At 41.1% G+C, this 26,472-nt stretch overlaps 1 protein-coding gene across 1 annotated transcript in view; it reads left to right on the forward strand.

The window, feature by feature from the left end:
* The window catches only part of RHEB (Ras homolog, mTORC1 binding), a 38,328-nt gene extending 13,552 nt beyond the window's left edge, over positions 1–24,776 (forward strand). Inside the window, exons 2-8 of the mRNA XM_068175128.1 lie at positions 4,627–4,698; positions 10,929–10,996; positions 14,062–14,144; positions 18,281–18,337; positions 18,438–18,485; positions 19,011–19,092; positions 24,251–24,776. Coding sequence (XP_068031229.1) covers positions 4,627–4,698; positions 10,929–10,996; positions 14,062–14,144; positions 18,281–18,337; positions 18,438–18,485; positions 19,011–19,092; positions 24,251–24,343 — 503 coding nt within the window. The 3' untranslated portion in view covers positions 24,344–24,776. The remainder of the gene's footprint in view (positions 1–4,626; positions 4,699–10,928; positions 10,997–14,061; positions 14,145–18,280; positions 18,338–18,437; positions 18,486–19,010; positions 19,093–24,250) is intronic.
* Positions 24,777–26,472: the final 1,696 nt, after the last annotated feature.

A 26,472-nucleotide genomic window follows, 5' to 3' on the forward strand; every position in this document is an offset into this window, starting at 1 on the left:
CTACAGCTCAATGTAGATATTTATAGAATTCCTCACAATTAAAAGTCTAGTAGTAGAATTAAGTTGCATCTGAGTAAAACAGAAACTACTCATTGTATTGCTGTGTCCAGAGATTTGGAAATAGAATTTTTTATTGACCCCGATGTATCATATTTATAGTCATTAGACTAATTCACCAAATACAAAGCAATGATCAGCAAAATGGGAACTACACAGCCGTAATTAGTAGCTGGGGGGGTATCTTAATTAACTATAGGAAGTTGCTAACAATGTGGCCTGAGATGAATGATGAGCTAGTGATGGGTTCTGAGATAGTCTGCAATTTTGTGAGACTATCTTTGTCAAAGAGGGATGCTGTAATCCTCTTTGCTACCCAGTCAACCTCCATTGGCTCCAGGAAGTCGTTCAGTCCCACTCTGCTCTGAGGATGGATAATCTGCACTATGGAAATGCCAGTGTCTCTATTTTTTGCCTATTGGTATTGTGAATTAAAGAATATAAAGATCCCAACATTCAAGTTAAATCAAGTGTATCTTTTGGTATGAAAACTTCATCTCTGGGCAGTGTAGTGAGTGGAGTGTGCAGCCAGACTTACCTAATTTGATGTGACTGACAACGTTTCATTATGAAACTTGTTGAGTGCTTTTTGTGACAAAGCCTAAAGTAGTTTGTTCTGTAGGCAAGACTGGGTAGACCTAAGGAGAGTCTAAGGAGACTAACTAGGTAAGTCTAGTTACTAAGTTGGTCTAGAGACTAGCTTAGGTAAGGTGCTAGGCTTGTGGTAGGAGTAGATGAGATGCTGCCTGCTGTTAAATATTTAAGGATTATGCAAACTACATAACTGTGCATTTTAATAGCAAAAGATGGGTTAAAGAAACTGCATCTACACTGCCAACAGAACTGCAGCTCTTCAGTAGCTGTTGTTCTTGAGCAGGACAAACTGTTTACTGATGACTTGTGTGGGCAGTTGTAGGATTGAGAAACCCTTCCTGTTGAGATAAGCTGCACTGTGCTGCCCGTGGCCGTGCCACGTCCGAGGGCAGCTGTGCAGCCCCGCTTGCACAATGCCCTGCTTGTGGAGCTGTTGTTTGACTTACTCGCTGCCTGGTTGCATCATTTTTGTCTCCTGGGTTTGGGGAGAAGTTGGCTGCTGATGAGAGTTTAATCTGGGCTTTCCCTGTGCCTGCTGCAAGGAGAACAGGGTGTGAGATGGGGACAGCAGGCAGGTGGTGGTGCACAGAAGAGGGGCATGACCTCTTTGGGGAGGCCAGCTGTCCCCAAGCCCACCCAGGCTGTTACTCATCTGCTTGGTAAACTGCCTAGTGTTGTGAAGCTTGAATTTTAAGGCTAGATTATAAATACCACAGCTCTTGTCCAAGTAGTAAAAGGATGAGTAAAACGCAATTTGGCAATTGTTTTGCCTTGACAATTGCAATGGCATTTGAAACTGATGTGCTATGATTGCACTAGTCAGAGTGTTTATGGGATTTTCTGCTTTATGGTGCAAGTGGTCTAGTGTATAAGCAGAAACACGACAGCTTTAGTTTTTGAACTGGCTTTCTGTCTGAAAGTCTGCTCCTTTTCTGTTTTGACAGTGGAAAACTCTTTTCTTTACCACTCTCAAGTAATACCTTAAATAATGAATTGTGTATGCAAATACATTTTGGGTACTTCTGGGCAACTTGAGCTAAGTTTTCAGTTACCTAGGACTTGTAATCTAAACACTCATGAAACCCATTTCTTGCAGCCCTTCCCTTCTGCCCCGTTCCTTCAGGGAGAGGGTGAGACAGTAAACTTAGAGGATTTTGCTTACAACTCTGCCATGGAGTATCTGGTGCCTTGAGTTACCGTAGCAAGGTTCTGCGCCCAGCTTCCAGCCTTGCTTCAACTCCTATCACTTCTCCTTTTGGTCTCAGTGGATGCTTATTTTCCTAAAACTCGAATACAGTGCATATGTTGAATTTACCAGCATGGAGGATGCTACAAGGAGAATCTTAGCAAACTGCAAAAATGCGTGGCTGCATTCCAAACGAGAGTACATTAGAGCTGAGCCTCTTTGAGGTGTGCACCCTTGAGTAATCAGCTAATCAAGCCTTTGCTGCTGGTGTCAGACTCCCTGGTGCTGCTGAGGCTGCAGTGTGCCCGTGGTGCCTGCACATGCAGACAGCCGTGTCTTCCCTGCTGTGCTCCGAGATGGAGCTGGCACATCGGCAGGCGCGGTTGCGTGGGGTCCCTTGGCCTCACGGACGTTGTGTTTGTGTTGCAATCCTTGCTGAAATCTGCCTTGCCTGATCTTTCTGGGGCAAGAGCAGATAGGAGCTGAATTGTCAGCTTGATTTTCCACTCTGTCCACGAGCATAGGTCAAAGACCTGGAATAAAACCTGTGGGACAAAGTTCAAGCCAAGCTGTTGGTCACAGGGTTCTGCCTGCTGCTTGCTCATGGGCTGAGACACGTGGGCAGCAGGGTGTTAATGCCTCAGGGTTTGGATTTCTCATGTCCATGGAAGCCTTGATTTAGTGGGATACAGTTGCCTGCACTTCCCCAAGAGGGTGGGTGCTGAATCCCAGACTGGAGAGTTTCCCCGTGCCTCCTGGAAGAAAGCAGGCTTGCTCTCGCAAGCACAAGCACATCATTACTGGAAGGCTTGTTATAAAGCTTGGAGGAATTTAGGAGGAGAGTGTTGGAACATTGGTTTTATCTGTTTCCTCTTCTTTCACTGTTAGGAGGAAAGCAGTAATTAATACAGCTGGGTGTGAAATGCAGCATTTTCTGTTGGCTCCGGCTTCTTTCTGCTATTCAGTTTCCAGGCTTAGCAGAGACAGACAGCAGCAGTCAAGTCTTTCAGTTAGTTCAGAATCCTTCTTAGGAGGAAAAAAGTTCAGTTAGGATCTTTACTGAACTTAGCTCCCTTACCTTGGAGATCTAACAGCCTAATATAGGGGTAGTTAACCTTCTTTTTAAATGGAGTGCTTAATGTGCTGGTATTGGCAAAGAATCTGGGAGCATGAACTCTGGGTAGCAACTTCATAAGTTTATAGCTAAAGGAGAAATAGCTTGAAAGTTTGCTCACTTTCTAAATGGTGTCCAAAATACACAGTTTCAGAAAGTTCCTGGGAGGCACAGTTTCAGTCCTTAATCTGACTTTATTAGGATGATTTGGCGGTGGGGTGTATGTGCCTTGCTGGAGCAGCTGTTTAAAGTGAAATGTCTTCTGTCCAGTCATGCATTGTGAGCATGACACCTTCATGCTTGAAGATAAGACCAGGAAATGGTATCTTAAGATCTTGATTTTAGAAAAAGCAACTTGATAAAATCTTGGTGATATTTGGTCTTTGTGGGGTTTGTCTGGAAGTTTTTTAGCATTGTTTCTTGAATAAACTGTCATGATTGATAGGAGACAGCAAAGGGGTAAGCACGGCAGAGAATGAAACGGAAGACTTTTTTTTTTAATATCTCCTGAAGGAATGCTTAGGAAAGAACATTTTCTGAGTTCTGGAAGTAGGCAGATTTTTACCCAAAGTAATTTATTCTTGTAAACAATGATACTGTATATTTCCACCACAATGTTGGTTACTTAAGAGGTCGTTGAGAGGTTTCCACTGAGTCAGGTGGTTTTGAGTCAAAATTTTAACTTGAGGTTGTATTTTATTTGTGCTTCTTGACGATGAAAAGAGTATAAAGGATCGTGAAGAATGTGCTCATGTCCAAAAGCAGCTAATGCACTTGGCAATCTTTGTAAGAGGGTATTTGTCCAGTAAACATAATGTAATAGGATCTAGGAGATTCCCAAATGTAGATGATGTGCTGTAATGGAAATTGTGTTAAGGCTTCAGTAATGCTTTGAGAAGTCTTCAGCTGCAGAGCTTTAAAGGTGCTTTTTATGGTCAATGTATGTGATTCACCATCTTATAATATATTTCAAGATAAACGAGTTCTCAGTTTTTTGCTCTGATACTAAGTTCAGTGCTTTGCATTACTCTTTAAGTAAAATGGGGAATGTTGTCTTCTAAAGTAGCAGTTAAATTATTCTAAAGAAAAACCCAATTGTGCCACTTCAGTCACTGCTTAAAATGCAGCATCCACTGGCCTGTTGTGATGTGGCAGTAGGAGGATTAGTAGGAGAGTATATTGGTCTCAAGAATTTTGAGATCATCCTTTTGTCATGGGAAATCTGTCCAGTCTCCTAGCAAAACCAAATTTGGCTAATTCTATCCAAGTTTTCTCTGTGGTTACTGAAAACTATTTTGAATTTTACTTGCTTCTTGTCAGAAAAACGTTCCAAGTATATCAGTTTGTTAAATTTAATTCTATGAGGACTGTGCATTGCTGCTTTTAGATTTGTTTTAAACTGGAGGAGCCATTTAAATTGTGCCCTGTTAAAACAAAAGCAGAACACATGCCGAGTAGCTTTTGCACTGCTTTTTATATGTTCAGGAGACCCAGTTACTAGAAATAGACACTTAAATTAAAAATAGGTCAGTTGTCATGTATAGATAGTTTAAATGAACCACATGGAGCTCATATTGGATAGATAGAAAATTGGTGTATCTACTAGTAAGCAGTGAAGTGATAACAACCAGAAGACTTTGTTTCATTCTGGATTTTTCTTTCCTTTGCTTTACAGGAAAATCTTCACTGACGATCCAGTTTGTGGAAGGACAGTTTGTTGATTCATATGATCCAACCATAGAGAACAGTAAGTAAATAACTGCCAAGCTCCTCTTCTGTACCAAACAAACTTGATTGCTCCAGCATGGAAATCATTGTGTGCCTATTTCTCCAAACAGCTGAACTTTTAACATTAAATGAAGAGATACCTAATGAATCTGGCCAAAATGCACCTCCTTGTATTTTATGTGTGTTTTTGGGCATCTGCTTCCCCTAATGTACTTGTGGCACTTTAAATTCCTTACATCATGCTATATGAAAACGTGCCACCAAATACAAGTATGCCAGAGTCTCACATAAGGTCAGTATATCCAGATGAACAGGAAGTCAGCAATATCCATCAGGATTAAACCATTTAGAAGGTAGGCTATGTGGCTATGACAGCATGATAATCTTTTAAATTACTCCTTTCCAGCAGCTGGATAACAAGGCTGCCACACAATCAGCTTGCTACAAATACTGGGTATTTGACTTCTCAAGTGTTTTTTTTTTCCCTCTTAGCAGTTCTTTTAAAAATAATTTTAGCACCTTTGTGAGTAGCTGGCATAGCACGTGAGTAAAGACACTAATGTTAAAAGTGCTGCGAAGAGGAAAAAGTCATTTCAGAGGTTACCTGGCATTCATTACAATCCAGCCACCTCTTTCGGAGCTAGCAGTGGCCATAAAGTACTTAAGCAACTGCAGTGCTGGGCTGAGTAACTTGATCATGTTGGCTTACTTTAGTCATGTGGCAAATAAAAGTGGTTTCATGATCGTAGCCCTGGGGTTCTTGTATTTCAATGACTTCTGCAGTGGTGTAGCACATGTTTTTAGTGTTTTGAACTTTGCAGTAGCATGTTAAGCCTGTGCGATACTCCTGAAGCTTGAATGAAGCAATCAGCAAAACAAGTTTTTTTTTTTTTTAATATATATATGGTATATAATTATAAATCAGTAGCTATCAGGATATTTTACTTGGGATCTTTTTATTGCTTAGAACTAAAATTCAAATCCTACTTTTTGAGAAATTCTAAATTTGCTTTAGCAAGTCAGAGTGGATAATTTGGCCCTTGGTCTTAATGTTAGCTCTTATACAGATATTAATACTAACACTTTCCATCATCCTTTTTTACTTTGTTTGAATTATAAGTCAGGTATGTCTTGAATTAAAGCTGCTAGCAAAATACTGGGGTTTAAGTTTCTGTGTTTATAATCTTAATTCAGTTGGGGCAGGTTATTTTTCACTGTCTGTGCCATATAAATGCAAATTATTTAAAGTAATCTTTTAGTTTTATGCAGCTGCATGTGAATGAATAAAGACTGAGAGACACGGAGTCAAAGTCTCTACAAAATACTGAATTTGTCTTGTTTTAGGATTTTGACACATTGGTACAAGATTTGTCTTGTTTCATCCTTTTCCTGTTGTCTGTAGCTGCTGTTTGTAACTCTGTAGATGTGTGTCTCACAACTTCAGCATCTCTGAACCATACAAAAATACACTGTAGATGAATTTTGCTCTTATTTGACTCTCTTTAGTCTGCACTGTTTACTTGATCTGAATTCTAAGCATTGAGCACGTCCTGGCCATGAAGACTTGTTGGGAGAGGGCATCTTGAAAAGCCTTAACTTTTCACTTGATTGCTTTCTTGTTTGGAAAATAAACATTATTCATTTGGTGTAAGTCTTGTGATCCGGTGGCATGGCTGGAGGAATTTGCTTTCTGAAAGGTAGAGAATTGAAGGGTACTTCTGACATCAGAAAACATTACTGGGAAGTAAAGGTTGAAAAGATAAGAGTTATGCCCTGGGGCTCAAAACAGTGGGAAATCTGTCCCATCTTTAAGCCCCAGAAGGCCTGATAGATATAATGTCTTAAAAATACTTCTGTGAAGAACAGACAAGAGAACACATTATAATTTAACACTAAACTTTAAGACTCGCTGAAATTTTTTTAAGACATATATGAAACTGGTTTTGATGGTCTAAGTAAAAAATCATTCTTTTGACTTAAGAATGTAATACATTAATTTTTTTTTCCTAAATAGAAATCTTTGTTCAGTGAAGTCTTTGGACCCTCCCAGCTGTGTTTCTGATTCTGTGTAGGGTCATAAGATGCAAAATACATGAGCAATTCTTAGACCTTTCCTAGCTCGTGATTTCACATTTGGTGGACAGTGTAGGCAAAAAAGGTTGAAAAGTCCAGGTTCTTATACTAGGGACAGTTTTGGAGAATGTTGGGTTTTTCCAGGGCATTATAATAAGTTGTAAAACCTTGTCAGTTTCATCTGGTGCTTGGGTCTACTCATGTAACAGAACTTGGACATGAAGTTATACATGGGAAAGGATAGTCTGGCCTATGTGATTTCTGTTTTGTCTCCAGAAAATTGTTGTTAATAATTTGTTACAGTATTCTACCAGCAGTGAAGAAAGACTAGAAAGCTGCAGTACTGCTGGTAATGCAGTCTTTATAATTTTTGTCCTCAAATAATAAAACTTGCACAAAATGTTGACTGCAAAACGAAATTGTATGTAAGGCAAGCTGTAATCAAGCTCTTACAGGCACAAGTTGTGTAGTTTATAAGCCTTGAGCAATAGGAGTAAGACCTAATATTGTAGAAATTTCAGGTTTTAAGTATGAAAATCTCTGCCTTTGGAAGTGATAAAGGGAAAATAAGATGCATCAGATTTTGCTTATTGTTTATGAAGGTTAGGACAGCTTCACTGCTACGTTTTCTTTTGCTTATATTACATTAGCACCAAAAAAGTTTATTTTTTTCAGTTAAGGAGCATGTTGAATTCAGTTGCTTGTACCAAACTTCTGTGTCAGGAAGAGTACCTTGTATCCTTTTGTGGCAGCAGTGGAGGTGAGAGGTAATTGCTTCAGGAAGAGACTTTCCCTTTCTGAATGTCCCAACAGGAGTGATATCTTAGTGGATGGCTATTCTTGAGACAGCCACGTTGAGAAATGAGTGCAACTGCTACTTTGAAGGAACGTTGGAAAGAGAAGAAAGATCCTTGGAGAGCGGGAGTTTGTGCAGAGGGTCTTTGTGGACACTGGGCTGGATGGGGCTCTGCAGGCAGATCAGCTCACATGAACTAAGACCCAGTGCAAATTAAAATGCAACAATTTTACAGGAATGAAAAGTAGAACCTGAATTTGAAACTCAAATAGGTCAGAAGGAACGCGTAATGAAGATGTGCACTTAACTCCACCCACACCATCTTTGCAGGGATGTCTTGTGTTGCAAGTAAGATGACTGCCCAGGTCTCAAGTGTGTTCTCCAAAGCCTGCCTGGCTGCTTTTTGATTTTTGATGCAGTTTTAGAGGGCCTTCTTGCACTGTTTCACAGCTCTGTGGTCTTCCTTTCTCCCCTAAATGGCCTCACTAGCTCCCTAAGGAAAGAAACATCTTGCCCCATGCTTCCTACCTCCATTCCATGTTTTTTAATACAAATGTGAGTAGAAGTGTATTAGAAAGAGACAGAGGGCTGGAGGACCCCTACTAATAGTGGAGGGGGCACCTGTAGGTTTAGATGAGTCTGACAGGGAATCTTCAAGGCTAAACTTCTACACATGCCTTGGCAACTGCATTGGAAGGGTGAACTCTGCTTCTCTGGAGCTGCTGGTGAGCAGCCTTCGAAGGGGTGCAAGTGAGGCTTCTGAGGAAAACTAAAAATAGCTCTCTTGCATTGCACATCTCAGTGTTGTGAAAGGAGTCCTGGTAAATTAGTGGCAGGCATTGACTTTGGAATGGAGGCAAGTGGAAAGAGATGCAGAAGGTGGTAACCAAGGAAAGCTTGTGAGGTGATTGTGTTCAGCTACCCGTCATATTATGGCAATGATGTTGCAGCACTCTTGTACCTTTCTTCAGTATCACTGTTGATCTAAAGGCCTGCATATCATTGTCTGTTACTGTTTGGGATTTTGATTTTTTGGAATAATGGCTTGTTTCCACATCAGCTGTCATTGAGTTGCACATGCAAATAATTTCATTCATGCTGGTCTAATTGCAATGTACTTGATCTTCAGGTAGCGATGACCACTGGAGTTAAGTGTTGCAAGGTGTAAGAATGTCCTGCTCTAAAATCCTTATTCTAGTTGATGAGCAGTGTTTTGGAGATGCTCACATTATGATTTAATGTCAGGTCAGGTCTGCTGAAAAGTGTCCTTGGCCTACCAAGAAGTGCCAAATTGTGCTGGGATTGTACTGTTGTTTATCTTGTGCACAAGCACAGCAGAAGTCCTAGGATGATAGGTGATGGAATTGGAAGTGAACACTTCAGCTGGATCAAGGGGACCAGGTTTTTCACCAAATTAAATTCTTAACTAGGAATGGTTTTAAAAAGCTTCAGCAAAGAAATGGAAGTCATTAGTTGTGACTTCATTGAAGCAGATTTGTCTTCACACCGTGGGCTGTGCTTAGTGCTGCAAGGCTCTGCACTGTACTAACAGCTCTCCTCACCAGGCTGTGCTGACTCCTTCACGGTTTTCCTTCTCCTGTCTCTGTCACACTCTGCTTTCAGTAATGACAATGATGACATCATTGCTGTGTCTCTTCTAGGCTTCTAGAATAGTCTGAAAAAACTGCCGTCTGTCCCTTTTTAAATATTAACTTCATGATGCCCTTGAAGTTACTTTGACTGCAGATGCTTTGATGTGTATGTGAAGTGTCAAGAGACTGCAGAGGCTGTTACTTGCACACCTGTAAATGCAGTGTGTCTCCAGAGGAGTCTGTTTTCCCTCTGACTCCAAGCAGTGATATTGTATATAGCAATGCTGCCTGCTAATATCTGTTCAAACAGCTTGTCCCCATCACAGCATTCATCCAAGGCAAAGAGCCATTGTGGATCTGTGTTTCATAACCTAAAACTTTTAGCTATTTGCAGCAATAACAACAGCATCCAGACTGATTTGAGGCAGCACAAGTGCTAAAGGAACTTTCTTAGGGAATAACCAGGGTAAGGCAGGAGCTCTCTTTGAGGCTCCATTTCAAATGTCATTTGCTGATTTTGTAATGGAAACTGTAGGTACACTATACACTGTTGATTTAGACACTGTTAGGTTGGCTTTGCTGTTTGAATTGCTTCATTTTTCAGGGATTGGATTTATGAGGTGGGTTGAAACCTCCAGTTTCAGCTATTTCAGCCCACTTATTCAAGATAATGCTCACATTGTGGGGACTTGACAGAGCAACGAGCTTTGGCTGGGAGGAGGAAAGTTGGCCAAGTCCATCTACTTCAGGCGTAGGCAGGGACTGCCCAGCGGGGTCAGGAACGTTCAGCTCTGCAGCTTTGGGAAGCTGTTGGCCAACTCAGCTCACCTAAGTGACCTGTTCATCTGACTCTGTTTCCGTGCTCATCGCTGCAGTGGCAGATGAGGTTTGTGAGGACTGTTACTAGCTGGGAAAACCACCCCAACTAGAGGATAATGCAGACTTTACTCAGTGTATCAGTACTGTCCAACAATTGTCTCTGGAGAGTGTCTCGAAGGCCACATGAGACTTCCAGAGCCAGGTTTGTGTGCTCTGGTTGGGACACTATTCCTGCAGGAGCTGTGGCACTGTTTGCTTTCGCAGTTGCATAACACAAACACTGGGTAAGATTCCTCAGCTCACAGCGCGTTGGCATTTCATGAATCCAGGGAAGAGCAGTGATTCTCATCACTTTTAGGGACTGAATGTACTTTGTGGCTGGGAGCTGCATAGGCTGGTAGCTACAGCAAATGTGAAAGCAACATAGTGAACTTGGCTAATTGTCATTATTTGGGTTTAATATAATCATAAGTTCTGTGTGTTTTAGCCCCCAAAGATTTTTCCTTTTTTCAATCTAGATCACTTACTTCATGGTATTTACATTTAGGAAATTGATCTTGCTAAACTGTCTGGAAACCAAGAAGACTCTATAATAAGTTCAAGCTTGGCTTTGATGCCAGTTGAATTTAAGTGTCTTGTGTTACCATAAATTACAATTGTCTGAATCTTGTAGAAATGCATGTAAATCCCCCTTTTTATTCCTCTTATTCCCTCATTTACTTAAGAGAGCAAAGAATATGCTGCTGCATCCAGTGTGAGAATCATCTGAAATCTTAAATTCAATTTCTGAGTTTTGCTACCTGCAATAGACTAGTTATAAATGCAGTATCTGATTAGCCTTTTATTGCTCCTTAAAAACCTGTAACTAGAGTCTTTTCTTCGTGCCTTGGCTGATGACAGCACAGATGAGTGACTTCTGATCTCTTCCTTGTGTGTAATTCTGACCTGTTTATGTATTTCTTGTTCTAGCTTTTACAAAACTGATCACAGTAAATGGCCAAGAATATCATCTTCAGCTGGTTGACACTGCTGGCCAGGTAAGTTATCTTTCTTTGAATCTTTCTTCTATGTTATGACAACAGGTACTGATATTCCTGTTGAGCTAAGTTCGTAGTGACCGTGCATTCAGAGGTTAAAGTTAACTTAAAAATGATCCTGACTTGTTATTTAGTCACTAAAGAACTTTTTCTGTGTTTATTTAAAGGTTTTGGTTTTTGTTTTGTTACTGGGGTTTTTTTTCCTATCTATTGAATGAGTACCTAAAAAAGGGAAGAGGAAACTACCTTAATTCTGATGTTCCAAAAGCTCATCAGTAGCTTGTGTACTATTTACAGAGTAAATGAGCAGTCTTGCTTTAGATGAAAAATGGTGCTTCAGTAAACCATGGGGAATTTTTTTGTGGCTTTTTTGTATTTGTCTGCTCCAGCTACACCACCATGACTTGCATCCATGGAGCAGTCATGGGGAGCAGACAGGTTCATGTAGGTGGCACTTACTGAGTTAGCAATAAACTGCTGCAGTTTGCCTGCATTTTAATGTGATGGTTCACGTGTGCATCCGAGCTCCACGTAATGATAGGGAGTACATGTCCTGCAGCATGCTGGGGAGCTCTGGGGAGTGCAGGTGTTCATCATTTACAGGTACAGAGGTTCATCACACACTGCTGCTTGGCTGAACCCATGCACGAGAGTCCTGTGTCTTTTGAGAGACTCTATATGAGGGGGAAAAACTCATCAGGGAGCACTAATTAGACCCCTGTATTTTTGTCCTTTTTTTTGTTGTTGTTGTTGTTGTTCACATGCTCTTGCCTTCCATGATCTCATACTATGCCTTTGGGTTTTTCCAAACTATGAGTAGTGTTAAAAATGTTAGTCTTGTAAAATATGCTGCCCGTAGTTAAGACTTTAGAGCTGCAGGATACCTGCTCATGGCTGGGAGACTGTTCAGATGGGTTTTAACTTTCTAGGTATGTTTGATTGCTTTCCTGGAAGAGAGCTGTGTGACTGGGGAATAGCCATGCTGTATTTATGTGGTGTCAGCCCTTGGTGCTCATCAGCAACATGTGTAATCACTCAGAGGTGTCTGAGCACAACACTGGCCACAGGATTGCTGGATGGGGAATGCTCTACAGAGGAGAGGGTGAGAGAGGGGCAGGCTGAGGAGTGTGAGCAGCAGAATGAGCTCCGTAGGTGTCACTCAGTGCCGTTGTAAGTGCACATGCATTACAGCTCCGATTGTGTAGCGTAGTGATAAGAGAAAAATTCCTCTTTGAGGAGGAAACTGCCTTCTGGGAAGGCAGTGTGACACACCACTAACATGCCTCTATTGCTGAGGATTGATTTAATGTTATACAGTATTGTGGAACCTAAATAGCTTCTTTCCCAGCCTGTGGTTATTTTCAGATTTAATTCTTCATGGAACCACTTGAACTTTGATTTCTGGCACACAGGGTTAGAGGGGAGAGATGATGTTGGGTTATGGAAGGTGTGGCTTGGACAGATTTCTTTCTCAAGTCTGTCTTGCTTAATGACCCATCGGGAGTCCTCATGTGTATACAGCAAGAATTGTATTGCAGATTTGTTAAATACTTTTGAAAACCTAGCTGTGGCTTGAAAAGTTGTAGCAACATTGTTTTATCACTTGACAGTTTTCTTATTTTGACCCATAAGTTGCAGTGAGCATAGCAGCTTTCCTTCCATGTCCTAAGAAGCTAAAAATAAAGTCATTAATTAGGAACAGTTGAGATTATGGCACTTACTCTTCTTGGTGTTCATCCTCTATCCTGTGCCTCTTTACTTTCCTGGTTATTTACTGAGCTTTGTGCAATTCAGGCCAGCAGGGGTCTTGATACAGAGTCACAAAAGAGGGGTGTAAAAGGAAATCTTACCTAACACCAAATTCCAGCTGGGGCAGTCCTGGGAATTTCCAGGTAAAGTCAAGCCACTACAGAGTTGCACTTTCACCTTTTTTACACAGACTTAGCTCAGATCCCTTCTGAGTATTGACTTTGGGATTTCACATCCAACTGGAGTGGCACTTTGGCATTTCAGAGAAGATGGGGGAGGGCTGCCCTCAGTGTGTAGCAATAAAGGCAAATAAGGGCAGCTTTTGCCAAGTGTTATTCTTTCAAACTTTTTTTGGCTGGATCTGTGAAGTTGATTTATAAAGAGTTTTTCCTCTTCTGCCAGTGAGGGAAGTTTGATTCCTTTTGGGTGTCTTAGATTTAAGCTATGTGATTGCACTGCTCCATCTGTTCAGCCATGACAATAACAGAGAGGTTATTTGATCTTCAGCTAAAATTAACATCTTCACAAGCATAGGTTTAACAATTTGAGAACTCATGCATTAGGAAGTATGGCTCTTGTCAAAATGGAAATATTTCCTGGGAAAATCTGTTGGAAAAGGTTTTTGACATTGGATTCATAGTATTTGTGTTGCGTTACCTGCAATATATCAGTCTGTTTTGTTTGCCCCTTTTCTAGAGGGGTAATAAATTCACTGACTAAGTTTCTGGTGGTTTTGTCTGGTTTTCTATTTATGTAAACTCTTGTCCTATAATGTAAATTTACAGTTGTCATAAAGCAACTAATAACTGTATTTTTTGCATTTGGTAAGCATAAGTTAGTAAGCCACAATTATTCACTTCCTACCAGATTCCTTAGGTAATTTAGATGTGATCAGTGTCATTTGAAATTACAAACTGTTAGATCCTGTTGTCAGCTGTTGAAATTAAGATTCTGAAATGTATCACCAGCAAGATAAGAGGCATAATTGCTAATTAGTGGTGGGACAGAGTGGATGTTTTGTACTAATACAAACAGATAATTAAGCAGGATAAGAGGATTGGGAAGAGCTTCAGCTCATCCACAGTCTTAGAGGGAATAAACCATAAAAGCTGTAGATTAAATTGTAGAGTGTACAGATGGACTTTTAGCCATCACTAGATTTGGTAAAGATGCTGCTTGTGACATTATGATGAAGAAAATTCTGAAAGTACTAACTACACAGAATGTCTTAGAGATATGACCAACTTACCCGATGGTGATCTAATGGCATCTGAACTGTGGCACCTTTAATTTTAAATGCAATATTCCTTCCACAGGATGAATACTCCATATTTCCTCAGACATACTCCATAGACATCAATGGCTACATTCTTGTTTATTCAGTCACGTCAATAAAAAGGTAATAAAATCTGTTTGTGTTCTTCTCTTTAAATATTTTCTGGGTTTAGCTCCTGCCTCTGCTGTATTTTGTGTGATTGTTTTAATTAATCTCTCCTTTAGAAGTATAGTAGGAGTGAATATTAAGGTGGTGTTTTTCAGAAATGTCCCCTCAGACCCAAATGTCACAGACACTTTGCAGAGTAATGTGCAAGGTACCATGTAAGAAATGAGACTGTTAAACTGCACTGTTTTGAGGTGTAAGAAGTAGTACAAAGGTTCGTTTCAGAAATGAGCTCATTGCTCTTGTATCAGATAGAAAGGCAGCCATAAATACAAAGCTGAAGGGCACTGTACATTTATGTGAAGTACCCAGTTAGTTGCTAGATCATTCCTTCAGCCTTGTAGCATTTTACAGTACTGAAATTCCTTTGACTTCTTGTTTTGAACTGTCCTGATTAACCATAGAAATACTCGTGTAAACAGCAATAGATGGCTTTTGGACTGTAAACCCTCTCTTGGCATGCTGCAGCAAATAATCCTCCCTGGAGGTTGTTCCAGAGTGTCCCTCTTGTTCTTGCTGTTCCCTATCCAGAGTCCATCATACCTGGAGTCACGTGAGACACACAAAGCTTTGTGTGACTTTGTCATCTTCTGTTATTTCCTCCCTTCCTCTGGTCATCTTGCTTTGTTTAAATTCTGCTTATCCTTGAGTGGGTGTTGATTTTCTAATGTTGTACAACATCTTTATTAGGTCAGCTGAAATTTTTGTTTGAAAAAAGTGATTAAGACCTTAGACCTTTCAGTCTCATCAAGTACAAGAGAAGTTGATGCTTCCCTTCTATTTCAAGGCAGTTGATGAGCTTTTTACAAGTGAAGTGTTTCATATATTTTCCTCTGAATCAAACGAAACTGGTCATTTCAAGCTCTTTGACAGACTGTCATAAAATACAGGTAAAGCAGCTTGCCTGTTGGCTCTTTTTCCTTCTCAAAGGAAGGATATAGTTGGGTTATAAACTTCTGCTGTTTGCAAGGTCTTTAATATTGAACAGATTTCACAGTTCCTTATTCTTGGTTTTCATCTTCAGTAGTGAAGTAGAGAAGGGCAAGCACATATTAGGCTTTTATGTGTGTCTAGAGATGCTAAACTACCCAACTCTCTCTGGGTCTGGGTTTTTTTGTGAGAGGTTCAGTAGTTGCTGCTGGGTAACTCGTGTGAAATAGGAGTCGGTATTCTCTGCCTAAGTAGACAATGCTCCACTCCTAAAGCAAATACAAAAAAGTTCACTAATAAATGGGTGCTGTGAGGACAGAAGTGCCTTTGACTGAAACCAGTGTACATCATTCAGGGGATCCTGCAACCTGTGCTGTTCCCTGTTTGGCAGCTAAAGGATGTGTTCTCTCTCAGCCACTTCGGTTGTTCCTCATGATGTCTTGAGCTCACCAGGTGAAGAAATGTGAAGAACGTTTTTTCTGTGGTAGCATTCAATGAGTTAAACCAAGTTATGGTAAAAATACAAGACAGACTAGGTTAAGGCTGTAGGTCAGATGTCTTTTCATCAGTTTTTAATCTTGATGAATTTATTCCAAGTTTTTATTGTTGGTGATTCTTCCTTAAAATTTCAAAGTGTCCACGATCCTGTCTTGTTCAGTTCCTTATGTTCTTTATCAAGACTGTTTAGGTGATAGGAAAGGTCTTCCACAGTACTCTGGTAGCTGCTATGACTTGCCCAGACAATGAGATCAGTCATCATCTGTCCTGACTTCTGTCAAACTGTGTATATTGATCCAAATATTGATCCAGCTGGGTAAGAGCTTTGACAGCAGACTTAATAGAAATGCTCTTTTTAAAGTTATCAGCTTCCCTGCTAACCTCCAGTGGAAAGTTTAAATAGGACTTGAATGAAAGCTAATGCCCTACATTTTTCATATGCCCAGACTCTCAGCAGCAAGGTTACTGGGAGGCTTTTGCTCTAGTTCAGCTTAATTAAATTCCAATTTTGTATCTTGCTAAGTTCCATGATTTTGTGTAACACATTTATCTGACAGCTAGTAATGGGATTTTTTTTTTTTGTATTTCACACATTGAGCTGTTTTCTGTAACCCATTTGCTTGACAGAACTGGAAGGGACCTCTTACAGTCTCCAAATCTCACAGTTTCACAGCTTGATGTGATGGTGCTATTTTTGGATTGGTCAGTCCTTGTTCCTTTTTGTCCTTGCTCATTTCAACATTATTAATTTGGAAAGCTTTCTAGAACATTAATTGGTCAAGTTTCATTCCTGGAAGTTCTTAGCAACTTGTTTCTGTGTCAGAATGGTGTTGGAGTTTAAATAGCACTTCTCCTGTGGTTTCTACCTTGGTCTGTTAACAAGGATCAGCTTTTTATTTGTAGTATTTTCACTAAAAAAAGGAAGGTTGTGAACAATCTCAGACAAGCAGATGGGTAACCGAAGTGGGGCAATGGAGAGCCCAGGTTCAAGAGCACCTGGCAGCATTGTGCAGGGGAGCCTCAGGCAAGGACTCGCCAGGGTGCTGTGCTGATTTTCTGGCTTAGCTGGAAACAACGCACCTAAAAGGGGAAAGGAAACAGTGATTGTACTGTTCTAGGGGTTCAGTTAGCCTGTGGGTAGTGTGCTAAGATTTTACTCGTTGCTTCAGATTGAGAAACAGTTTTGTGGTCTGTAGCAGATGGGTTTTTTGGTAGCATTTTTATTCTTTCAGTTTGCAGAGTCACATAGTTCTGTGGGTAGTGATGCCTCTCGACTCTGTTACAGCCAAGCTCCATTTAACTCTTATTTTCTTAATAATTATGAACATCCAAGATGAGTTCTCAAGACTAGAATTGCCTTAATACTCTTTCAGCATAAGCTCCTTATGTCCCTAAAGTCCTTTCATTGATTTCACATTTTTCATTGATTCCACGTTTTCCACAGTGTAATCTGTAGTATCCTTCTTGAGTTACCAGTAGCAATTCGTGCCAGACTAACTCATGCTTCTGTTTACAAAGAACTCATTTTCTTCATAGGATACACTGAAACTACTAGCTGAGCATGGAGAAGCATTGTGTTCCACACAGTCTCAAATATTATTGCTGGAGTCAGACAAATTGACCTGCTTGACAGAAAATCCATCTTAAATGTGGCGGAGTTTATTGTTCGAGAAGGGAGAGGTTTTATTGCTTTGAATGGTGTTTTTAGGCACCAGGTCTTTGATTGCTCTGAGGTGGAAGTGTGTTTGAGTGCTGCTCTATTTTTAAGAGTTTAGATTCTAATTGAAATGCAGCGCAAGTCAAGACACTGCCTGCAGCTAGCAACCTTGGAAACTGAAAAAGTTTTGGTCCCTTTTCTGTTGTCTAGCTGTGTGTCTCATCCCTGACCCTAGGTCTCTCTTAAATCCAAGTTATGCACTTCATGTACCAGCATTTTTTCCATAGTGTAACCAGAGGAGTGCAACATCTGCTCTTCAACCCCGTTTATAGCTTGTTCTCAAAAGTACTGAATATCAAATGCAGTCGATTTTGTTAGTGAGGTTTTTGACTTGATATTCTATAGTACTGCTTCTTACCTCCTGTCATCCAAACCTCACCTATGTGGTAGGGGAACAGACAAGGAATATTTGAATAATCACTGTTTTATTGCCATCTTGCAGATCAGTTTACTCACTTTCCACAGGAAATTAGAATTTTGGCTCCTTTTGGCTTTTACATAAATAAAACTTAATATATTAACTAAATGTTTGTTAAAAACAATGATGGAGCTTGCCTGACTAATTACTTTTTCTTCCAATTTGCTTTAATTTGACATACTCATCCAGCATTGTTGGACTGCAGCAGTTAAATTTCTCACTGCATATACAAACCAGATGAGAGGTGGGAGGGACTTGGGGTGATTCTGGGTTAGATGCATCAGTCCTGGGTAATGTTATTTATTTCTGCAAATACCATAACTGGGGAGGCTGTAAGGGTAGGCTCAGGCTGGTCTCTGCTGCTGCTGGGACCAGTTTGCTGTTGTTACACAAACGGGTAAGACTTTCAGCATCTGTGCATACATAGAGTAAGTTTTAAACACAACCTACATATGCATTTAATTGCTTGTGTATTGGGTATTGAGGATAAACATCAGAGTGCATGTGTGACTTCATCCCTTTATTTTGCAGTTTTGAAGTGATAAAAGTTATCCATGGCAAGTTATTGGATATGGTGGGAAAAGTCCAGTAAGTAGTGACACTTTCATCTCATTTCATTGCAGGCATGTTGCTAGTGCTTTGTTCAGTATACTGTAACTGTTCTGAAGTTCTGAACTTTCTTTCACAGAATACCCATTATGCTGGTTGGAAATAAAAAAGACCTGCATATGGAACGGTATGTGAACTCCAGAATGTGAGAAATGCAAGGCAGCAGCCCGCATTCCTGTGGCTGCAACGCGCTGGGTTTGTTCTTGGCTTTCCAGAGCTAAAATCAAATTGGAGGTTAAAATGAGTTACTGGCAAGGGACTTGTGTCCAGAATGTGAACTACAAACCATGAACTTCTGTTGTAATGTTGCTTTTTGCTGTGAGGTTCCAGGGACAGTCATTTAACGCTCTGGGTTTTTTTCAAAGTAAGTAACAGAAGTGTATTTGTCACAGCAGCAATACCAGATGATATTACAGATTATGAAAACAAAGCAATACTTTGGGACAACTGCTCCTCTGGGTCACAGAGCAGTTTTACCTGGCCCAGAAGTGCATTTGACAGCAGCCAAAAGCAAATGCTTTGGACCAGACTTCATAAGACATTCCTATTACAATGCACTTAAGTGCTTTGGTACTCCTGAGGTATTTCTTGACATATCAGATTCCAATTCTTCTGCAAGTTACAAGAAACATATTTTTCTTTCTCTGATCAGGGTGATCAGCTATGAAGAAGGGAAAGCTTTAGCAGAATCCTGGAACGCAGCTTTCTTGGAATCTTCTGCTAAAGAAAATCAGGTAATGGATTCAAGAGTCCCTTTATTCAAATAGCAATGTAATGGATGACTCAGAGTTTCACTCAGTAAAGGAAGCTAAAATATTTGCATGCACTGTACAGATATTTTGTGTAGATGGAAGCAGAACGGCTGTCTGCACTCAGGTTTATGTACACAAGTTTTTCCCTGCAACTGTCAATGGGAGGAGGAAGTGAAGAACTGAAAGTTCAGCTTCACTGAACATATCAGAACGCTTAGTGACAAATTAAAACTCACATCCACAGGGTGAGTGGAGCAGGGTCTGTTACCTTAAACAGGAGTCACTGCTGCCGGAGCAGTGAGTTGGTGGGAGAGGATGAACCTCGTGTTTTAAGGTGCAGGGCAGGCTCAGTCTCTCTAATGGTGCAATGGTCATTTTGTCTGATGTTTGTGGTCAACAGTTCTGCGAGTTACTTGAGTAAAGTTGGATTTTTTCCCTGAAAGAAAAACTTGGATTATGTTTTGCACCAGATATGGAACACTTGGAGTTAGTTTATCAGTATTTCTGTTTCTGGCTAAGACTTGCATTAACCTTGTCAAAACTGTCATGATGGAAGCATGAAATTTCTCAATATCTTCTCTGTATGCTAGAGAGCTTCAAATGCATACCAAAGGAAACTAAATTGACAGTGCAAAGAATAAACCTGTTATAAATGTCTGATCTTTTTTTCCACCCCTTTATTTTAAATAAGTTCTGGATCAGGCAAAGCTGTTGCCTGTGCTCTTTTTCGTTTGGCATATGTTCACAATGTGCAGCACTGCAGCAATTCATATCCAGCAGAAGAATATCTTACTGATAACTTTTCTGGAGTTTGTATTGCTCTTGAACCAAGAAGAAAAAAGTCATGTTTATTTATGTAAAGAAGCTACAAGCTTTGTAGGACACTTGGTATGTCCTATGTGTTAGCTTGCTGCTCTGACAAAGTCCCCTGTACTGCCATGTATTTGTGCTCCTGTATTAAGCTGCCAGCTGGAGTTTATATATCAAATGTGGTACCCTTCAGGGAAATCAAAATGGCAATTGTGTGTCAGATTTTCAAAATCCTGTACAAATCCCACCAGGAGAATTCAGAAGTCCTGTGCATTCTTGCTGTCAAACGTCGTCCTTTCTACATGACCTTTCAGAATGGTGATCACAGGTTGCTGTAAATTCCATCCCTCTGATTTACCAGCAGGTTGTTAGAGGCAGGTGCCTGAACACAATTCCTGCTTCATGCCTGCTATATAATACACTGGTAAATTTGTCCATCTTCAGAATTCTGGCAGATCAGATGTCACTTCTGAGATGGATGCCTGCAGCATGTGACCGTCCTTCAGGCTCTCTGGTACAGTTGTTTCCTTTGGAGGTATTGTTTCCTTTGGAGGCTTGGGGATGTGTGGAATAAAGTGTGAAGGAGCCCAACACTGGCACAGCTGCCTGAGTCTTCTCACACATCTCCAGCTCTGAAGAGGTGGAAGATTGAGTTTTGAGAGCCAAGTGTGGAGTCTGGAGCTGTGGGGTGCTGGGGGAAGAGGAGACACCAGGCACTGTAATGTCCCTGCCTGTGAGTCGGACCAGTAGCACTTCTGAGCTCATTTGGGTTTTCTCCTCCAAATCCTAATCTGACAGGATCGAGAGAGCTGGTACATAGACTTCTGTCAGGACAGGACATCTTCTCTTCCTCTGAAACTGTGTCTAGTCTGGGGGCAGGGGAAAGGGTTTGTTTTCAATGTGGTAACAAGCTGTGTTGTCATTTTCCTGGTACTGAGTGTTCACTTTACGTAAGCCAGCATTACTGGAAAAAGAAGTCTGTTGGCACTTTCTGCATTGAGGTTCATCCAAATAATCACCTGTACTGGCTTGGTACTACAAATGTAACTTGACTATCCAGATTAATTCCAAAGTCCTTCCAAAAGTGCTTCAGCCTTTGTTTGCTTAATAGAAAGCTGGTTTATGCTTAAGGAATCAGCTCAACTGGATGAGGGATTTGGAACTTGAGCAGAGAGTTCAAAGCTTCTTGACTGGGCGTATATCTCTTAATTCTCTCTGAAACCAAGCCCATCTGGATTTGGAGCAGAAATGTGACAATTTCTGGTGTGGTGCTCTGAGAATGGTTGTGTACGTGATGTTCTTCACAGTGGTGAGGAGAGGGGGTGTCCCTGATAGCAAAGGCTCTTTTCCCTTGTTTCTACCTTCCTGCTTTGCCTCCCCCAGCCCCCCAAAAAATCCTTTTTGGAGCATCTGTGAGAGTCCAAGGAGCATAACCCAATTATACTGGGCAATTAGAATAGTTCTATAGATTAACTTAAACAAACTATGCCTATTCTGCCAAGAGTTATCAAAAGATAACACGTCCCAGAAGTGGCATGACTTGGAGTAGATGGAAAGTGAGAGAGGCAAAGATTAAAGCTGCAGTGATGATAAATGATAGTGGCTGGCAAGAGTTCTCAAGGTCAGATAGACTTGAGTATGTGCCAGCTCCTCCAGAGCTGGGTGACCTGGTAGGACTTTGGGAGGAGCCTGCATATCACCAACACGTCAGTCATCAAGGGAAATCCCTGGGCCTTGGGAAGGCAATCCTGACACTTAATGGAAAAGACCTCTCTGAGATGACTGCTGGGCTGTTACTGTCATGTCTTCTCAAGCTGCTTAATTATTACCAGACATGCAGTGCTTTGGCTAACTCCAGGAACTTCAAGTCCTTTCTTGTGGAATTCCCTACACAGTGTCACCTAGGCTGTGGTACAGTGCTTCATCTTAATCCCAGTGCAGTAACATCACTCTTGGATCCAAAGTGGTATTAAACCCAGGTGAAGCTGGAAGCCAACTTCTACTTCCCAGGTGAAGCTGGAAGAATTTAGGAAGTAACAAGCAACTAAATGGTGTTCATCCACTTACGCAAAATGCATTAGGTAAATTGCAAAAGGAGCAAGGAAGTAGCAAAAAAATTTGCTTCTTACCAAAATGGAGCTCTCTTAAAAAGCAATTGCTTGGTTGTGCTTTTTTCAAGGGCAGCTTCATCTTGGAGCTCAGAAGATGCTCTGCTGAGTAAATGCTTCATAGTAGTTTGGAATCCAGGGATCTGACACGTTTGAACTGGCAAAGGATGGGGGAAACAACCCTCTTTTACCTGGCTGTTATTCAAATTCCTGTGCCCAGTTCTGTGCTAGGATAAACCAGTAGTGTGAGCAGCTGAGAGTTTCCTCTTTGAAATAATAAAACAGTTGCTAAAGGGTGACTCCCGCACTGCAGGCTGGATTTGGGTGGTTGCACCTTCCTGCTGCCTCCTGGCAGCACATTCCCAACTCCCTACCCGTGCAGGGAATCTGCCTCCTGGGCTGCCTGTCCTGCTCACACCGAGGGCACATCTGCAGCAGCAGCTGAGCCTCTGGTGTCCCCTGCTCACTGCTGGGCTCTGTGGGCAGCAGGTGTTGCCCAGGCTGGCATCTCTTTTGTTTGCTCGGGGAGAAAGGTAGAGGGAAAAGCCAGATGGATTCCTGTGGGCTAGGTGCGACCCACATTCCATAATAGGACCCTATGGGGGCAGATGCATATCAAGTCTGGCTGCATCCTTTGTTCCTTGTCATAAAACATCTTCCTGTGTTGTTTAAGGGCTCAGTCTAAAACTCTTCAGCACATTTGAGCTGAGTTACAAATTCTAAGGCGTTCCCTGTAGGACAGTAATTAAACCTTCCCAGTGAATACGTATTTTCTGTGAAATGAATTAACAAACCCTGAAAACTCCTACATCTTAGTGCTTCAAACAGCTCATCTTAGACAGAGAATGTGCAGCTTTTTGGTTGACAGAGTAGTGTAGGATTTTTAATGTGTGCTGAGAAATGTGGGCAGAAAGATTTTATGTATTAAAATGAAACCATTGAAAATTTCGACTCTAAGGAAATGGTGGTGCAGTATATTTGTAAATCAGTATATTTGTGAATCACCAGGTTTTGATTAAGGGAAGCTCTTCATTAGTAGAAGCAGTTTGATAGCAACTGCAGTCCTGGCCATGGTTCTCCTAAAGTCTTAATTTACCCAGGAAATATGTTGTATCATTACTGAACTAAACGAGCCTCTTCTGTCATGTTCTGTTGGGATTCCAGGAAACTCCATTATATGGAGGAATACCCTGTTTTCCAGCTGGTGAAGTACTTTAAATAGTTCCAGAGATTGTACTGTGCACAAACAAAATAAATGTAGGAGACTTTAACATTAAGTCTAATCTTGTTAAGATTGCTGTGGGGCTTCAGTCAATGAGATTAATTTGGAAGTGATCCAGTTAAGAATTATATCTTGTGGAGGTGGAAAAACATCTGTTAAATCAGCATATGTAGCCATAAATCACAGGGTGCTCTTCAGCCTGCCGATTAAAACCAACAAAACCCCCTTTTTATCCTCTTTCTAGCATGACTGCTTTTATATCATGAATATACTTTCCTGTGCTTGGAATTCCATAAGTGTATGGCCAGAGGTTGGGTCAAATGTCAGTCTGAGATGGTCAGGAGACCATTTCCAAGCTGAAGATTCACACACTGAAGCTCTAGTCATGCAGTTCAGTCTATTTAAAATGTAACCCCTTTTCTCTCAGGAGGACTTTATCAAAGGATATTGCTTAATATTGGTGACAGTTCAGCTTGTGCTTTCTGATAGTGTCCTTGCACCGTGTCTAATACAGATTTTACTCATAGGGACAGTGAGAAAATCAAGAACTGTAAAGTCACCCCTCATACTGAGCTGTGCTGCAAAGTCAGTGTTGAGAGCTGAAAAATCTGCTGCCTTCTGAAATTACTCATTATCTTAAAGATTACTGAGGGCAAACTGATGGGTTTATTCTCCAAAGCAGCACAGCATCCAAACCCTCTGTGCTGTCAGTCGCTCAGGACAGGCTCACCATGCAAAGTAAGGTGATTACAGTTATTAGCTGTGTTGTGAATCTGGCTCAGTTTGTGCCTGCCCTCCCTGATGAGGATTGCTGTGGATGGGGGTTTGCACTTCCCTTTGAAACTCAAATTACCGTGTTTGCCCTCCTCACTTTCAGAATAAGCATTGGATGTGCGTTTATCTGCTGATGTAGTTGGTAAAACTGCTAACGTTTTTAGTTATTCTGTCAGTAAGTGGGCAGTCCCGCCTTCCCTCCTAAATGTGTGCTCTCTCTTTGCAGACTGCCGTTGATGTTTTTAAGAGGATAATTTTGGAGGCAGAAAAAATCGATGGGGCAGCTTCACAAGGGAAGTCTTCATGCTCAGTAATGTAATTCCACTGCAGAACCTGAAAACACTGGGAATACATTCTACCTGAAGAAGCAAAACTGCCCGTTATCTTTAAGGATAAACTATGCTTCTTTTTTTTCTTTTTTTTTTTCAATTTTATTTTTTTTCTTCTGTTAACCTGAAAGATAAACAGTTGGTTTGGAGCCTTTCCCTTCAGATTATGTTAAACTCTGACTCCTGTGCAAATGGCTTCACTTCCATTTTCAAATTTTAAGCAATCATATTTTCAATTTATATATTGTATTTCTTAATATTATGACCAAGAATTTTACTGGCATTAATTTTTCAGTGTAGTTTGTTGGTTAGAATAATCATCAAAATGATGCATATTGTTACACTACTATTAACTAGGCTTGGATATCAGTGTTTCTTTGTGTTAAATGTATACTTGTAAATAAAATAGCTGCAAACCTTAAATGTTCTGTTTATAATTTTTTGTTGATTACTCCATATCAACTTTTTTTTTTTTTTTTTGTGAAAAATGTTCACCTGCTGACCTTAAGAGGAGGCGTGAGATCCTTGGAGCCAATGGATTGTTTGACTATTGCTTGGGAAGTTGTTTGCAAGTGATCCCAAACGTTTTTGCTACTGGAACTCCAGGCTGGCCAAGCAGCTCTGCTTTGCTTTGTGCCCGGTCATGGGAAGGAGAGACAAGTGCCAGCTTTATTTGGAAGGGAAGTCCTGGGTTTCAGTCAGAACCTGCTCTGTGTTTTTCCTCTGTAACCGTTGAGTAAAGGGTGAGCAGAGCCGCCCCGAGTTCCTGCGCTACGGACTGTTCACGCAGACTTGTGACTGGCAGTGCTGTCAGGATGGAGTGGATTTATCCAGGTCACAAGCGTAGACTTGTTAAGAGAACAAAAATGTCATTTAAAATAAATTGCACGTCCTGAACAAATCGGTGTGGGCTGTTTGTCGTGAATTCCTGTGCTCCTGGTAGAGGTGAGCAGCCTCCTGCTGCCTGGCTGTGCAGAGTTCAGGGCTCCTGCACAGCTTTCCCTGACCAGCTCCAGGCTTTTCCTTGGCTTTTGGATCAGAGGCTTAGCAAGCCATAATCTCCCAAGCCTGGAAACAAACTACTTACAACTATACATTTTAAAAATTTGCAATTGACCTTTGTTTTGAAAAGCAGAACAAAACCCAAAACAGTAAAAACAAGCAAGGCTGATTTGGGGAACAGTTAATTAAATGAAGTGTTTTGTCTGCATTTTTGTGTTCATTTGAAAACTTTAATTTCTGGCAGGAGTAGATAGGAAGGGAAAGTTGGAGTGTTTCTGCAGTCAGAATTACCTTTTACCTTCCAGTCTGTGCTAAAAGATACAAATGAAGCATTTTGCTCCTTTATTTTCTTTGTGCAGTTGTTCCCTCATATGATATAAAAATGGTCTGAACCTCTCAACTGTATGTTGGAAAGCTTGGCATTTTCTTTGGTCATCATGAGAGTAACTGGTTAAAAAAAAAAAAACAAAGCCCTTTTTCTTCACTTAGGATATTTCCAGTGTTTCTGAAAACCCATTTTCCATGAATTCTCACACCTTGTGCCAAGCACAGGTTGAGTAGCTGGATGATTGTTACGCATGATGGATTACTGGAGTTCAGCAGAGAGCTTGTTCAGGGAAACGAGTCCATGCTTTGATTTTGGAACCAGACCGAGCCGGGGCTGTTCCCTGCCCAAGAACCTGCAGCTTTGCAGCGAGGGTTGCTTGGCTGGCAGTGGAATGGCCGAGGATGCAGAGCATGGCCTGAGGAGCACAGCACAGGGTCTGTCAGTCGGTGGGATCCTTCAGTGCCTGATCCCCGGGACTGATGAGCTGTTGCATGACCCGAGGCTGTGGCATCATGGACACAGCGTCGTGTTCTGCGTCACAGGGTGGAAATTCTGGAGTAACACAAACCTCAGTGACCACATCTACTCCATTTTTTTGTCAGACTCTGGCTGCAGGTGTATTGACATCAGTCTAACCCCCATAATAGCTGCTGCATTGCTTCTTGAGGCGTGCCAGCTGCTAAGAGTTTTAAAGGAGATGCGTGAGGGCGTGTGCAGTTCAACAGTCTGGGATAACTGAGGTTCTGCTTTGCAGTGGTGAGGCTTTCCAGAAGGGCTTAAAGGCAAGTG

The sequence above is a fragment of the Anomalospiza imberbis genome, chromosome 1 (assembly GCF_031753505.1).
Source record: "Anomalospiza imberbis isolate Cuckoo-Finch-1a 21T00152 chromosome 1, ASM3175350v1, whole genome shotgun sequence".
Lineage (NCBI taxonomy): Eukaryota > Metazoa > Chordata > Aves > Passeriformes > Viduidae > Anomalospiza > Anomalospiza imberbis.